Below are 16,448 nucleotides of genomic sequence, written 5' to 3' on the forward strand. Positions count from 1 at the left end.
TGTCTCTTGTTTCCCTCTTTTTGAAACTCACCACTATTTGAAATCCTCTTCCTTAGCCTACACAACAAACCATAAAATGTTTCAGTAGGATAATTAGAGGAAGTACAGTTGAGGCTTATAATAAACCATGTTCTGTAAATTGTAAGAAATTGGTAAATTTCTGAGGTACAATGAGGTATTTTTTTTAAAATTCCATGCTTTCTTCGTTTTATATCGCCTTGATACTTGTAGGATATATTAGTGCAGGGAAGCAAATAACCACTCGCCCGGGTAAGTGGTTCATCGGTGAGGGCGAGTTTTAAATATCACTATTAAAATACCGAAGATAGGTAAATGATTTCTATTGTAAGATGTGCGCTAGTAGCTTTATTATTGGGCTAGTACAAGTTTGTTGGTTATTTGCATCCCTGTATTAGTGGATACCTAGGTTTTTTTTTCAGACAGTTTGCCTTTGTCTGGTGGCAGTGTTTCCAGCCAAAAAATAATTCCTGATTTTAAGTGAAAAATTCAGAAAATTTCCCTTTTCCCCTCTATTCTTTCTCTATTGCTTTCTACACTGGAACAAACGTACCACTATCACCTCATTGGCGTACACAACGCACCACGCACCATTAAAAGTTTCAATAGGATAATTAGGAAAGTTGTAGCAGCGGCATATCTGTTGATCTCTGCTTCTGAGGAATACAAAGAGTCAAATTTCATGTGTATGATGACAGAATTTTTTTTTTGTCTCTCTCCGGATGGCAGCCAGCGACTTCAAGTTTTCAATGTAGCTTGTCAACACACGAAAGAATATTTTTAGGTAACTTGGACCCATGTGGCAACAGTGAAGCCAGCTCCCTACATTTTCCTCAATCATATCCCTCCTGTCGGCAACACTGCAATGTAACACAAAAATAGCCACATCCCTCTTTAAAAAAGCAAGACCTTAACCATATCAATCGGATGAATAGTTTTTGAGCAATAAATCACTAAACGAAAATGTAGGAAAACGCCCAAAACGACAAGGATCCGAAAGGGTTAAACGTCATTGACAGCACTGGGTCGATTGTGTTACATTGAAAAATCAGTATACAATATGGGATATTCAATTCTAAATCAGAAATTATGTGTATTCAGACTCAAATAGCTGTGAATTGAAAACCTGCTATTTCTCTGCATCTCAAATTTTATATTTTCCTTCGATTTTTGTATATTCTCTTCTATTTTTCAACGATTTTCTTTTCGCCAATTTATCTTCATTGTCCGGCTTGAGATAAGTATCTCAAAGAACCCCTAAGTATAACCACAGAGGTTTCCTATAATAACCGTAATAATAATTATTATTATTTATACAAGGTATTTGTCATGTTTGTGGGTACTTTCCTTAACACTTTGCGTTAACGCAAAGCAAATTTTCGTTTTTATATTGTGGTAACGGATAAGCAGTTATAAAACAGTTTTTGAGTATTTTGTGTGTTTCCATAATCTTGTGAGTGGAGGTATGAAATGTCGGCGAAAGAAGGGTAAAATAGAAGATAGAAGAGCGCGAGAGGGAATAACGAGAAGACCTTTGTAATTGAAGAAGAAGAAGAAGAAGGATTTTTATTCCTAGATGTTTTAGTTACTACGTTAATATTGTTGGTTTTGAAAATACTTAAGCTAACATACTATAAGAATATAATTTTGCCGGAGTACTTTTTATAAAATATTTCTGTTATTTCAGTTGTATATATTTTTATTATTTAGATGATTGCTATAGTTATTTACTATTAGTAATTTTTTTGATCTATCTCCAGCAGTACTTCCTATAAGCTGTTCACTTCCTGTTACATGAGCTCACGATGGTAAGTTGCGTTAGTACTATGTTTGAGATAAATAATGTGTTTGTCATAATAATTATTTAATTATGATAAATTTCATTGTAACTAAAAGTAATATAGATCTTATTTTTGTTAGAGAGAATAAGAAACTGAAATTTATCAATACAGTTACAGTATGGGTTAATATCACGCAGCTGGAAATTAAGATGCACGTGTATCAACTGGTTTCGGAAGATCATATTCTTTTTTTTCATACTATTCGAAACATATAGTGTGGATTTAAGTTATAATTACAGTACTGTGAGTTCCAGTGACAACTGAGGTTACAAGATAAATGTTCTAACATATGTTTTGCATGTTTGAAATTACAATGACCCATACTTATTGACGTCTGAGTATAGTATATGTTGAGGATAAAAGGCACTTGGTCAAGCTGTGCCTAGCGCATGTCTAAGAAAGACGTAATGTAGGTTAAAGGTGCGAGACAATTATGCAGATTAAGAAGTCGGGATTCATCCCGGTAACTCTTTACTTTGGTTAAGCAGTGGTATCGTGTCAGTACATAGTATTGCCGAGTGAGCGTTGGCGAGTGAAGGCGGGTTCCGCAGAGCACGTTGTTTTCTCTCTTTCCTTGGGAAGTGGTTCAGATGAATTGATTATTGTCACTGCCTTGCCTAAAGTAAAGACTTGCCTTAAACACATTCAATGGAACTTCTGTTTCCTCGTACAAACTCCATCCTAATACGTAGTAAGTTTACTCCTTTGTTGCCGCATTCGTACATACACCACTTGCAGGTAGGTAGGCATGGTTTTAGAAGAGTGGTCTGCATACCAATTGAGTCATAATATAGAAAGCAATCAAACTAGCCGCTAAATCCGGCATTCCTAGGCCTCTGTGAATTGATTAATAAACTTTGAAAAAGGAACTAACCTGGCTACTAACCTTTACCTATATGTAGGACGGACCCGCATTCTAAAATGTTTCCGTGGAGGAAAATCTACTCCAGAATTAATTGCTGATAATTTGATATTTTACTCTTGACGAGAGATGCAATAATCGGATTTTAGTTCGCAGGTTATGCCCAGATTTTTTTTTTCGCTTTGGAAGGGGGAGCGTGTAAATTTTCCTTGAAAGTTGCAAAATTGAACTTATTTAATTGGTATAATCGAGAATAGTCTGTCATAAGAGTAGTAATTTTCCGGTTAAAATGAGTGCGTGCTTATGAAAGATTATGTAGAATATTAAATTGAACTGTTGGGGCAATTTTTCATAAAATAGGAAATCAGTAGGCCTATTTCATATTTACAAGTGTGAAACAAGAACTATACTGGGGTTAAAATGATGAATGCATATCAAAGACTACTGTAACATACTAATTTCCATCGGCAGAAGTGTTCATGCTATTTCTGCAAAATATAGTACACCTGTATTTTATGTTTACAAGCATAGAGTAGTAAGTGTGAAATTATTACACGTACTCAAACATATGTAATTTTTGTGCGATGAGTTTAGCTTTCAAATGGTGTATTGCACATGTGGATGCCAGCAGTTTCATTTTTTTCTAACAGGTTGACTAGTTTGGAAATGTCCTATATAATAATTAATATCTCACCTTCAGATTGTTTCTTTCATGTGCTTTTTTAAAACCTATATTTCAAGTGCTTCCCGCGGTCGCCTTCCATCAGGATCTATGCTTAAGATTTTTTCCGTATTATGAAAACAAAATTTGAGATCAAAATACTTTATCATAAATTTTTTATGTCATAGGCCTACAAAAAATTACAGATTGCGATTAAGGATTGAATTTGAACATCTATCGCCCGGAAGTCATAATAATATGCAACGTAGAAATCTACAGGATAAGATTTCTTTATAAAAATAAATAAATAAAAAAAACTTAAGAACAGCTACTTCTCATCTCCCGTGCACGAGGATACTTCTTACTGTTGCACTACCTACAGAAATGATTCTATATCATGTACAAGTGGTAATGGAACACAGAACAAACCCAGATCATGTTGTATTCACACTCCAACATGGAGTGAGAATACACTGTGATCTGCGTTTCTTATGTGTTGTATTACCACTTCTACATCAAATAGAATCATTTTTCTAAGTAGTGCAACAGTAAAAAGTATTCACGTGCACGGAACATGCGATATGTGTATTCAAATCCATATAGTCATACACTAAGTACAAGGGCACATTATTATTCTTCCCATACGATATAAAAAGATATTCCTAGAAAAACACCTTAAGTACAAGGGCAACTACGTCAATGTAGGCAGACCCATGTACAAGTTCCATTCGCCGACACTATTCAGAAGCAATGGCACGTCATCGGACCCGCACGGAAACTTCCGCAATTCATCCGAACTGCCTTCTGCATAAGCAATCTTAACTACCACGACCGAATGGTCTTAGCAACTTTCGGCTATGTCAACGGCCTACACTCGGACCTTCTAATACATATGCTCCGACAACTGGGACCCATACGAAGGAACCCAGGAGCCGAGACAAAAATACGTACCCTCTACGACTATTCGGACGATCCAAGCCACGGACATACCATGTTCTCTTCGCCTGTTCTAAGTAGATTTGTTTTCACACTATTTGTATTCGGAGTTAGAGGCTCAGGACACATGAAAAAGATCTAATAATATATAGAACACAAACACAATTCCACAACTCAAACACCACGACACACGTGCAAACAAACTTGTCCGTCGACATCTTTCTCTGCCTCTTGTTCACTCTCCGCCATCTATATCAATCTGCGCAGACGCACCTGCATGCACTCAGTGACGTGGTATCGAACATTTCAAAGTAAATAAAAAACTTCGAAACCCAACGAGAGCGGAATACACACACGTCTTCTTTTCTTCTTCCATGACTCGTTAACTAGTTAAACTCACTCTATTACCTACTTTTTAACATGCTAGATAGTCAATGAATAATTCCTAAAATTATGGCGTTTCTCTTCCTTCCCTAAACGGGAAGTGCGGCTGCTTAAGTGTATTTAAAAAATATATATATATATATATATTTAAAAAAAAAAAAAGTTAGTTCCCTAACAGATTTGCAAAATCTGCGTGAAGACCTGTATAAAAGAAAACTTAATCCTAAGTACGTGAAATAATAGGCTAGAAAAAAGTACATGAACACTATGAAGATGAGTTGTGTATTATTATATGTTCCATACGCACAAGAACATTTTTTTAAAATTTTTTTGACATGGTTCTAAATAGTGAAGTTAAAAGAATACGTCTCCATGTGCATCCGTATGAAGAGACCATGTGGTCAGCGATTTTTTATTGTTTCCCGAACATTTGTAAGTAATATTGCGGAACGCAATTAAAAAAAAAAAAAAAAAAAAAAAAAAAAAAAAAAAACGGTAAATAGTGAACTATAGGGTGAGCAAAGTGCATCTATTTCTGTCGCAGGAAAGAGACCCTGGTGACTCAATGGTAGTGTGTTCACTCTGGTAGATGGGATTTCGAGTTCTATCCCAGCTTGTGTCAAGTGGCTTTAATGGTAGACAAACAGTGTGCATGGGTTCTCCCGTTTCCTCCTACTTTCTTAATTTCATCCATTTGTCAATCACCATCTTCTTTAGCCTACACTTTAGAGCTTATAAAAATATCATGTCTGGACGAAAGAAACTTCGTATTTTTGTACTTTGAAAATTTTACAGTTGTTGCGAGGGGCTGCTGAATAGTTCGTAGCCCAACCCAGAAGTACCCATGTGGAGAGAGAAAATTTTATAGTAATTCTACATACCCCTGTCGAAGTTCAGTATACTTCCTTGTACTGTGCTTCAATATTTGCAAACCAGTTAAAAGAAATTCTGAAGACTGTCCCGTAGCGTTAATCAGCTCCTTATCAGATTCATAATGACGTTCCTTTCAAGCGTTGAGTTTGGGGAATAAGTAATAGTCTGACGGAGCTAGGTGTGGTGAATAAGGAGGATGATCTAGACATTTAAATCATTTAATGTCAGTTGTGTGCAGTGCTCGATAGACAAGGGCATTGTTTTAAAGGAGCAGACTTCCTTTTTCAGTATTCTGCGCCATTGTACTTTCAATTTGTCTTTAAATTTTGAGTAATGAAGAGTAATACTTTGCAATAAATAACTGGCCTTTGGGCAGAAATCTATGAGTGTAACTCCATTCTTATCCCAGAAGAGTGTTGCAAACACTTTCCAGAACTCTTTGAACTTCTTAGAGCGAGGGAAATCTCAATACCGCCACTCCGTTGACAGGTGTTTCGTCCATGGTTACTATTCATGACAGAAATTGGTCGGCATTGCGATCAAAATGGGAGAGATGACTTCCTTAATGTCTACACTCTTTCAAGCATTTGATCTGCTGACAGGTTTTTAGGAACCTTTTTTACCTAGAGCTTGCGCATGTCCAAGTCATTATGAATTATACTACTGACTCGTTCCCGAAAAATACCCACAATCTCTGCCATATATTTTGCTGCGATTTTCAAGGATAATGTCATGAATTTCATCCACGATTTCGGGGTCAGTCACTGTTTTGGGTGCACATGGAGCATCATCTGTTGAGAAATCGTCACGTTAACTCTGCTACCCACCACTGCATATGACAGGATAGTCCCGTAGTGTTTCAGTGATTTGCTTCGTTTGCTTTCTGTGGTGGAACAAAAATTTGATGATAGCTCTGATCTCGATGTTCGTGAAATTTGCTGGTTGGACACACATGATCACTTCAGGGGCCTAAACAACACAGTGAGAATTTTAATATTGCGGAGATATGAGATTTGTACTAATTCTAGGTTTTACGTTGGGAGTATTTGCGAGAGGTACAACAATGACATTTCTTAAATGAGTTTTAATAGAGTTATTTTAGAGTCAATTTAAGAGTTTGTGATTGTTAGTGCACAGTCTTATGCACTGGGAAAAGCTTAGCATAAGCAGATTTCTGTGACACATATCTGGTAGATTCTGATGATGGTGAATATTTCATTTCCGTTCTTTTGATTGTTGTTTTTATCTCCAATCTTGGTATAGTCTTGATCGATGATGGATTATTATTATTTTACTAGTTTTGTAACGGTTATGCCGAACACCCTCCGTTACGACGGCTTTAAACTTGAAATGAATACTGTTTCAATCAAAGTTCTTGCGTCGTTTACTCTAAATACCACTAGATCCCATTTTTTTAAATTACTTAAGATTTTATATCAGGTTCTTTTCTGAAGTTGGTAATTTATAAGCTCGTGGGCGTAACGTAAAGCCACGTGGAATTGAGGAAGTCAGAATCTAGGAAGTCTGTGTCAGCTTTTTGTAATGAGTTTTAATTATGTAAGGGAAGCTGTCATCAGCGCATAAGACGAATTCACAAACAAGGTTGTATAACAGTGTGTTTACATCATGAGCCAGTTTTTAACATACAATGTTTACAGGTTAATTATGTTTTGTATTTTCTGATGTTCCATAAACGTATACCACAAAGTGAAAGTTAGAAACGTGCATAGACATACAGAGACGTGTTCTTTAAAACTGTACAGTTTCGTCATTCTACCTGCATTTCTCCTGGGTTGGACTACGAATTTTTCTGTAGTCCTTATATCATGCATAATGTATCTTTTTTCTTCTTTTTTTTTTTAACATCCTCTTTTATGCACAATGAAACGAAGTTCAAAGAAAGGCAAAATATCAAAATGAATGTAATAAGTTACGAAATATTTTACTAATCCAAATGCTTCACTGGTAGTTGGTATGTTCCAGTGTTGTTCTCAGTCCAAGTTAGTGAAGCCGGAGTAGTATCCTAAGAATTTTGATTCGTAAGCACGTGATTTACTTACAGGCTAACAAACTATGGTATCGAAGCAATTAAATCATTTCGGTTTGAAATTATTGGTGAAATAATAAAGTAGAATGAAACTACGTACCTAGATAGATTTCGGAAAATCTCTTAACACGAGAAAGAAGCATTATTAGTGGTTTGCGCTAATGAAAGACCAAGATCAATTACATGTCATTAAGTATGTATCAGTTCAATATTAATTTTATAAGTGAACGTCATCAGTAACTTCCTTTTGCTTAAGCGTCGACTGTAACTTTAGTGTGTGGTCTTTCATATTCTGTTCCAACGAAAAATAAATAAATGAATTATAGAAATGAAAAATGAGTCAATAACTAATAAACCTTTTTCTTCCACAGCCTTTCACGAGGTTTGTACAGTGTGGGCGCGTAGCCTATATTGCTAATGGACCATACCAAGGCAAACTATGTGTTATTGTGGACGTAATTGATCAAACTAGGGTGAGTATCTTTCTTGTGTCTGTATATGAACTACTTAACTGCAACATTTGGAAGTCGATTCTATTTTTTTTTTAAACTGTTACGTGAAGAAAAGCCGAAATCATCTTTGTTCCTCAATTATGGTCTTGCAGTATATAGAGAAATCCATGTAGACAACAAAACTACCTAATTTTTGGTTGATTTGGAGTTTACCTCTTTTGCAGCTCCGAAGCTATATGAGATGTTGACTTATAGTTTAACGTAAGATCCGAATCGCACGAGCTCCACTGGGAATTAGATTCGGGTCACCCATACCAAGGGCGCTTACGCTAATCATATAACTACGACAGAGTTCACTATCTAATTAAGAACGTAAGAAACGCATTGATTTGATATAACTTCTCTGAGCAGTTTTATATATATATATATATATATATATATATATACAGTGGCGTATTCACGATTTTGTTTCGGGGGGGGGGGCGTAAGCCCGGAAGCCCGTGAAAGTGGCTGAAATTCATCGCAAGATTATTGATGTACGTGGAGAAAACATTATTAGCGATGGAATAGTACGGAAATAGGTTAGAGCCTTTCAAGATGACTACACGAATGTTCATGATGAGGAACGAAGTGGACGACGTTTTGTCATCACTGAAGACTTGTGCAGAAACAACCTAGGCACAGATGGGAGGACAATATGAAGATGGATCTCGCAGAAATAAGAATACAAAGTAGAAACTGGATCCGTTTGGCTAGGAACAGAAGTCAATAGAGAGCTTTTATAAACGCAGCAGCGAACCTCCTGTCCCGTAGGCCATAGAATTATTATTAGTTAGTAACTCGATAACTTTTATCCACTCTTTGATGTAATCTTCCATCTGCCACGTATATACACTATCATGAAATCCAAAGTACGATGTTTCCATATCCTGTATCCATCACCAAAATAATTTGTAATTACACTAAATGTCAGAATTCGTGTACAGAAATTTCAAATTATATATATATATATATATATATATATACTTGCTTTATATTAAAAATAAGAAAAATTATGTGAAAGAAAACTCGAGTGTTTAATGTTTGTTGATGTAATTAAAGCTAATCTTCTAACCAAATTCCGTTTTTCGGAATAAGTTCGGATTTTTCGTCCTAATGCAATAGCCAGAAATAAAGTGAGCTACGAAAAATGTTACTAGGCTAAATATACGTTACTTTTGTAAAATTGAAGATTTCCATTTCGCATTGGGCATGTGAATATCTTACTGCTGAATATTTTAAGAACCTTAACGTTCCTTGAAAATGGACGCTGGAAAAAGTTTCCGAAATATTGGATATTATTATTTCTTTAGGAATCCAAAAAAGTATCGCACCTATTTTATTTGTAATATATATTTCATTCCCTCTGTTAGCCATTGTGCATGTCTACTTCAGAAGCAACACTTGAAGGGCTAATGAAACTTCTGATTTTCCTTCGTTCTACGTATGTGTTACTTTCCCTTTACCTGTGTTTCAACTTCAGGGATGAAAAACCGATATAATCAACAATTATGCCAAATAACTTTAAAGTTTAACAGGACCTTGGTTTCTCATCCCCGAGTTGGAACCTGGTAAAGGAAAAGCAACAAATATGTAGAACGAAAGACTCAGAATAGTGTTTCATTAATCCTTTAAGTATTGTTTCTAAAGTACAGAAGACATACATAGTTAATAAGGAGATATCTCAGTTGTTTTTGTCTATAGTGCAAAAATATTACCGATAATGATTCTAGAACCAACGTAATATTCCTTAAAGGACCTGTTCTGATAATGGCAACAAATAGTTACTGAATCCTCTATAATCAAGAGAAACACTTTTATCGTTCGGATGCTTTTTTGAGTTATTATTAATACTGAATAAGCGTTTTTCATATTTGGAAATTTTGAAAAAGCAAAGGAATAAAAGATTACTTGAGGGAACTTTTTCAGGTTGATTGTTTCTGAATTCAACATTTTATTTGTCTTGCAGATAGAAAGCAAATGAGACTTGTTATTGATATGTAATGGGACTTGTTTCATAAATTTCTAATAATTTGTATATTTACTAAAGGTGATCTACCGGAGGAAAGAGACAGTCACATAAGTAACTACTTTTCACCTTCTAGGCTCTTGTAGATGGTCCAGTGACTGGAGTCCCTCGAATGCAGATTAGGATAAACCAGCTATTTCTGACAAAATTCCGTATAAAGTTTCCTTTCACTGGCTCCACTCGCACAGTGAGAAAGGCATGGGTAGATGAAAAGATAGACGAGAAGTGGGCTGAGAGCAGATGGTCCAAAAGCATCCAAGACAGAGAAAAGGTAAGTTATTAATATTTTAATATATTTCCAGATACTGTTGTACATGAATTTTACATTGACACAAATAAAATAAACGTGGGAAGTTTTAAAGTAAAAGGATCATGACCTATATTTTAAGAAATCCTCAGTATTCTGCTGGTGAGACTGATGAGAATCTTGTCTTGTTAGTTACTTAGTTGCAAAGGAGAAAACTAATTGTCCATTATTGTGGGGGCACGGTGGCTCAGTGGTAGAGCGTTCACCTCCGGTGCTTGGGGTCCCTGGTTCGATCCCAGCTCGCGTTGTGTGGACTTTGTGGTGGACAAACACCGTGCTCATGGGTTTTCCCGGGGTTCTCCCGTTTCCTCCCACTTTCTTCATTCCTCTCTCATCATCACAGTCTCCTGTAGCCTAACCGGCATAACTGTGGGACGTAAAACTTAAAAGATTTCATTTCATTTATAATTGCCTATTATTATTATTATTATTATTATTATTGAGACCTTTAGTATAAAGTCACTACAATCGTCATAGTAGAGTTAGTAAGTTAATGGAAATTCTCCTAATTACAAGAGAATCGGCGAAAATCTTTTATAAACTCATTTAACATTTCTTCTTATGGATCTAAATTAGCACATTTAAAATTATTTTTAACTGATTGTGTTGCATTAAGACCTACTCCTGAAGCCAATGGTCCTAATTCAAATTGTATTAAATCATTTGATTTGTCATAATCGATAGCACAGTAGAATATTCTGTGGCTACAGGTCAGGGAAAAATATTAATGACAGACAAATACTCGTGAAAATTTGTAATTAGCTTTCAGGATGCAATCGTGTCTTGTTGTTTAACTCTTCTGCGGCCAAACCCTAAAAGTTACGCGAACAGCAGAGTAGTGGAGGACCTAAGTGAACCCATTTGAAACTGGTTTCTAAGCACTTTTATTGGGTTGCTTGATTAGAAATTGTATGTTCGTTTATGTAATTTGGAGTGTACAACATACATTATTTTAATGAAAGTCACTGCCGAAAGTGGCTGCTGTTAATGAAAGTCACATAGCTGGAAATTAACTTTATTGCTACAATCTAAGGGATTTTTTTTTTTTTTTAATCGCTACAAGCCGCATACAAGATTAAATAAGCTTTTAAGATTTCTCGCCTTAGCTTGTAACGATATTTTTTAAAACCGATTTAGCTCCCGTCAAGAGCCGCCTCTGGCCTTGAGCATCTAATAGAAGGAGCCGAAGTTTATCTGATGTACAGAATGTTCAAAAACAGGATTTTTCTTTTTTTTTTTTTTTTTTTTTTTTTTTTTTTTTTTTTTAATCGTCTTTGAACACTTTCTGTGGTCTCTACACAGCCACTTGCGTCATATCAGTTGAAATTTCTGAGTTTTGTCGACTCTCCTTGTAAACAGAAAACATTTTAATTTCCATTTGCAAAAACAGTTCTCCATCGCATGAACATTGATTTTAGGGGTTGGCCATCAGACGGGGAGGTGGGTTCTTCAGAGGGTCCCGGGGCATATCTCTGATCGTACTCAACGTGGTTTACCAGTATTTTAGGAGTACTATTTTCACCCATTGTGTATTGAAAGTCTCAGCCGGGAGAAATCTGAAATCGACACTAACTTGAAAACGGGTTCATTTCCCAAGTATTTCAGATAAAGCCGCTCTGATGTCTTTTCGTATATTTCGTGTGTTTTGTGAGACATGATAGTAGGAACAGCTAAGTCTCGGATGAATAATTTTCGTCTCCAATTTCATTACCTTCCAATCCGTATTTAGTTGTGTAAATGACAAACATCCTAAGCTGCTGTATCAAAGAGCTGATGGGAAAACAAAATGTTTATTAAAGGAACCAAATAAGCTGTACACTGTGAAAGTTACTTGTTGTTGAATTATGCAGATCTAAAGCGAAAATGAATGCGTGGCAAACGTGTGTGCTTTTTGCTACATAGGTTCGGGATCTCGCGATAGTAAGTCCCATCTCGTATAGTTTAGATGATGAAAAGGAATGTTAAACTCAATGTAAGCTGAGAATAGCACGTGACGTTGCCCAACATATTATATGATATATAATTAATCCGTGGAGCAATATTGAGTGATTCTTGTAAGGCAGCCCAACTCTTCCTAAACCAGCTGCATGCTTTCTTGTGCTTGAACGAACCTAGTGACTATTCTGAATGAATATCTCAGCTAAAGTACGTATATTTGAGAAATGAAGGGAACATTTTTTTTCTTTCTTTTTTCTCTCATTCAATGTAATTCATGTATAGTAAAAATTAAGTGTCGGGAAAATAGTTGTAAGTTTAATTAGCAGTAATATTTCTGTAAGTATGGTCTTATTCTGTTTGTGGTAAAACACAAATTTAATATATTATGGATGTTGATGCTATCAAGAGTATCTGGTATTATTTCAGCGGATTAGTTGTTAGCGAACAAATTTTTGGAACAGCGATCAATGTTTGTCGTGTATCCCTTTTCTTTTATTAGATTTTCCTTCTCCGATGAAAGTAGTTACAGAAAAGTAGTTGGAAACTGAGAACTGATGACATTGATCCCGCTCAGAACAGACCGAAGGAATACGTGTAAACTAAATAGTCTCTGACGTTGATTACGGATTTAACATTGGTATATCTTTTCGTTGTACATGGTAATAAAGCTTGCCAAGTCAGATACCAATTGAAAATGTGTACTATAACTTAAACAGAGATGTGTCGAATTCGAATAATAAATAACAATATGTGATCTATTGATTTCCAAAAATGGTAACATGACATGGGTTTTGAAAGTGCGTAAACTGTATCTCTAGCGTACAAGGGAGATTTATCCCACTTCAGTGCCAAAAAGACAAACAAACCGTATTAGGAAATGATAATAAAGAAATAAATAAAATAAAATATATAGACATAGACAGCAAAAAATAAATAAATAAATATAAAAAAGGTGGTGTTAAAAACAACTCCCCATATCAGAAATATTTTGTAACCGACAGTGAGGTTTTATATATGTATATATAAGCGAAGCTTTGCGCGTATATTTGACATTTATACCAAGTAACATACATCGTGTTCTGTTTCCTGCAATCATTCATGGAAATAGTGTTGTGTATGAATTTTCTGACAGCATTTTCGTGGATAACAATGCCACCATCACTTGCTTTTATTTGTTCTGAGAACATATTGGACTTAAGATGGTAGCACTGCTGCTCATGTATAATTGTTGTTAGAAACTTCATATCCTCGCAACATTTTCATGAAAGGTTACAGGAAATACAGGGTGGCCCAAAAGTCGGTATACATCCCTGCATTGATCAAAGATAACATTCTAGCTTATAGGTTTATTTGCTTTGGCCATTCCGAGCTTAAGATATAAGTAAAAAGACATTAAGAACAAATAATAAAGAAACTAAGTCTACCTGATAAATAGTAATAAGAAATGATAAAATGTAATGAGTTGATCAGTACGGGACTGTATACCTACTTTTGGCCCATCCTACATAATACGTTGTATGTTACTTGGTATAGATGTCAAATACATCCCATAAAGCTTTGCTCGTTGCAGAAAGTAGAAACTAATACAAATTCTCACTATCAGTTATTAGATTTCTATATATACATAAAAGTATTAAAATAACACAATCAAGTGGTATCCTCAGAAAGTTGTTTTAATACCACAATTTTTTTACTTATTTTTTACTGTGAACGTGACTGGTGCAGAGAAGAGGATATTTGACAGTTTTCTTTTTTGCGGTGTGAAGGAGGCATGTCTTCTTTTCTGAGATTGATATAGTATTGGAAATAGGACAGTGGAGGTGTTCGAACATTTTATGGAGGACTTCTTGTTCCAGTCTATAAAACATTGATCACTGTATCTGACTTTTTGTTCCATTCTAAATGTAGGAAAATTAATGGTGTGTAATAAGTTTGGTACAGCCTATGCAATAATCAGAACTTAAATTCTTTACTGTTGTATCGCAATAGCATATCTAAAGAATAATAAAAGTTCATTGTTCGTGAATGTGTAGAACAATGTCTTGTTTCAGAAATAATTTTGTTCAATTTTCTTCAGTAGTATTTTTGTAAATTTTAGACTAAAATATACTAGTATAAGTCTCAGAACAAATTGAAATAATTCTTTAAATAAATAAGTCATTAGCAGTAGAAGACCTTTATCTTGCTTGAGGTAAGGGTGGCGCACGGAAATGAAAAATTTTGAATCTAGTATAAGCAACACTGTGGTAACGGCATTTGTTCGGGACCGATGCGACATCATTGAAAAGTTTTTTTTTTTTCTTTCTTTCTTTCTTTCAATGATTGAGTATTGCAATGGTGCGGAACGTAAGTTCACTGAAAGGCGAGCCATTTCACGTTACTGCGATGTTCTTATATCCTCCGGAATCTCATAGCCCAGCTTCGCGAGTTTTTTCAAGCTTTCAAAATACTCGTTTACCTTCTGTTATGACCCCTTGATTTGACTCAAAACAGTCCGAGGAAGCAAGAACTGGTAAATAAAAAGAATGCGAAAGCAGTTCGTAGCTTAGGCACTTTTTGCTCTTCGACACGGCTTTCTGTACTCTGGACTGAGTTAACGCGGCACCCATCTTGCATTAAGTTTTTCATGTGTAATTCATTGTGCAAAAGTAAAAACTCGTTCAGTTGATATGATTGTGGCGTCTGCTAACTCGCGCACATCCACTCTTCTGTCTGCTAAAATCGAATCATGGATTTTATCTATGATTTCGGATGTCATAGCTGATTTTGCGGCTCCAATCCATCTTTAACGCTTCTGTCATGTTGAAATTCATTTACCCATAGTCGAACAGTTAGGGATCATCCAATATAGGTAAAAAAATCCTCCCATGAATTTCCTTTTCTCTTTTTTCTTCCAGAAGAAGTAATTGGATCATCACGAATTCCACGTTTCACTGTTAATCGAAACACTTCTGTCTCAGCAACTGTTAAACAAGAATTACTGTCAAAATTACGTGAGACCATAGTAATTATTTATTCATAGAAAGAAAACTTTATGACTACATATACAGAATGATGTTCGTGCCATCTATTAGTATGCGAACCAAGTTACTTATCAAACCACCGTCGTAAATTGGTTATTCTGTACATGTATTTCCATCACAAAATGTATTTTTCCTGTGTTTATGCATTTTACGTCCATTTAAATGTTCTTGTTTTCCTATATAATAATGACTTCTAATATAAATGACTCCTTTATTTGCTACTTTTCGAGAATAACTTAGCAATAAAGTAATATAGTTTCGAAGTATTGCATTAATTAGCCCACCCTTTGTTGTCTTTTCAGCGGGATGCAATGACCGATTTTGATAGATACAAGCTAAGAAGAGCCCGCAGAGCAAGAAACCGACTCCGAAGAGATGCCTTCTTTAAACTCAGAAAGGCGGCCAAAAAGGCTGGGACATTGAAGTGGAACGAGAATCCAAAACCAAGAAAGTCCATAGCTTGAAGCAAGTGACCAACCGATGTATAAAAATGCAAAAAACGTAAATAAAAAAATCTCTAAATTTTCAACAGTTCTGTCAATGTGTTGTGCTGATTCCCTACGGAAATACTTCCAGTGTCAGTCACAGGTGTTCAGTGTTGAGTTCTGAGGTTTGGCCAGACCTAGGGATTTGTAGTTCATCCCAATGTTCCTGAAATCACGACTTAACAAATCCAGTAATCCGAATCGGCGCATTGTCATCTCGAAAAATTGAGTCCTTGGCCGGACCAATATCGGAACCATACGATGCACGTGATCACCTATATAGTTATTGACAATAATGCGTCCTGTGAATGTAATTACAGGAATCATGCAATACCAGGAAGGTGCGGCCCACAGGGCTATGGTAGGACGCCATATTTCACAGTAGGTATGAGACGTTCGGTATATAAACTTCGCATGTCCGCCATATTTAATCACGACCTGTTGGAAATAGGTGAAAGAGGACTTATCGGACCCTGTAAGAGTTTTCGATCATCTACGGTCCATCTCGCATTTTTTTGATACTATCTTTGAGCTAGTGTTGTTAGCAATGATC

The 16,448-nt window shown here is 35.7% G+C and overlaps 1 protein-coding gene across 1 annotated transcript; it reads left to right on the top strand.

Annotated features, from left to right (window-relative positions):
• Positions 1-1,680: 1,680 nt before the first annotated feature.
• Positions 1,681-15,939, top strand: RpL14 (ribosomal protein L14). Its single transcript, XM_081765389.1, has 4 exons — positions 1,681-1,826; positions 7,994-8,095; positions 10,219-10,413; positions 15,713-15,939. Exons 1-4 carry the CDS (start codon positions 1,824-1,826, stop codon positions 15,872-15,874), a joined length of 462 nt encoding a protein of 153 aa, XP_081621515.1. The 5' UTR covers positions 1,681-1,823; the 3' UTR covers positions 15,875-15,939.
• Positions 15,940-16,448: the final 509 nt, after the last annotated feature.

This window comes from Thermobia domestica, chromosome 7 (genome assembly GCF_964235325.1).
Source record: "Thermobia domestica chromosome 7, izTheDome1.hap1.1, whole genome shotgun sequence".
In the NCBI taxonomy this organism is placed as follows: domain Eukaryota; kingdom Metazoa; phylum Arthropoda; class Insecta; order Zygentoma; family Lepismatidae; genus Thermobia; species Thermobia domestica.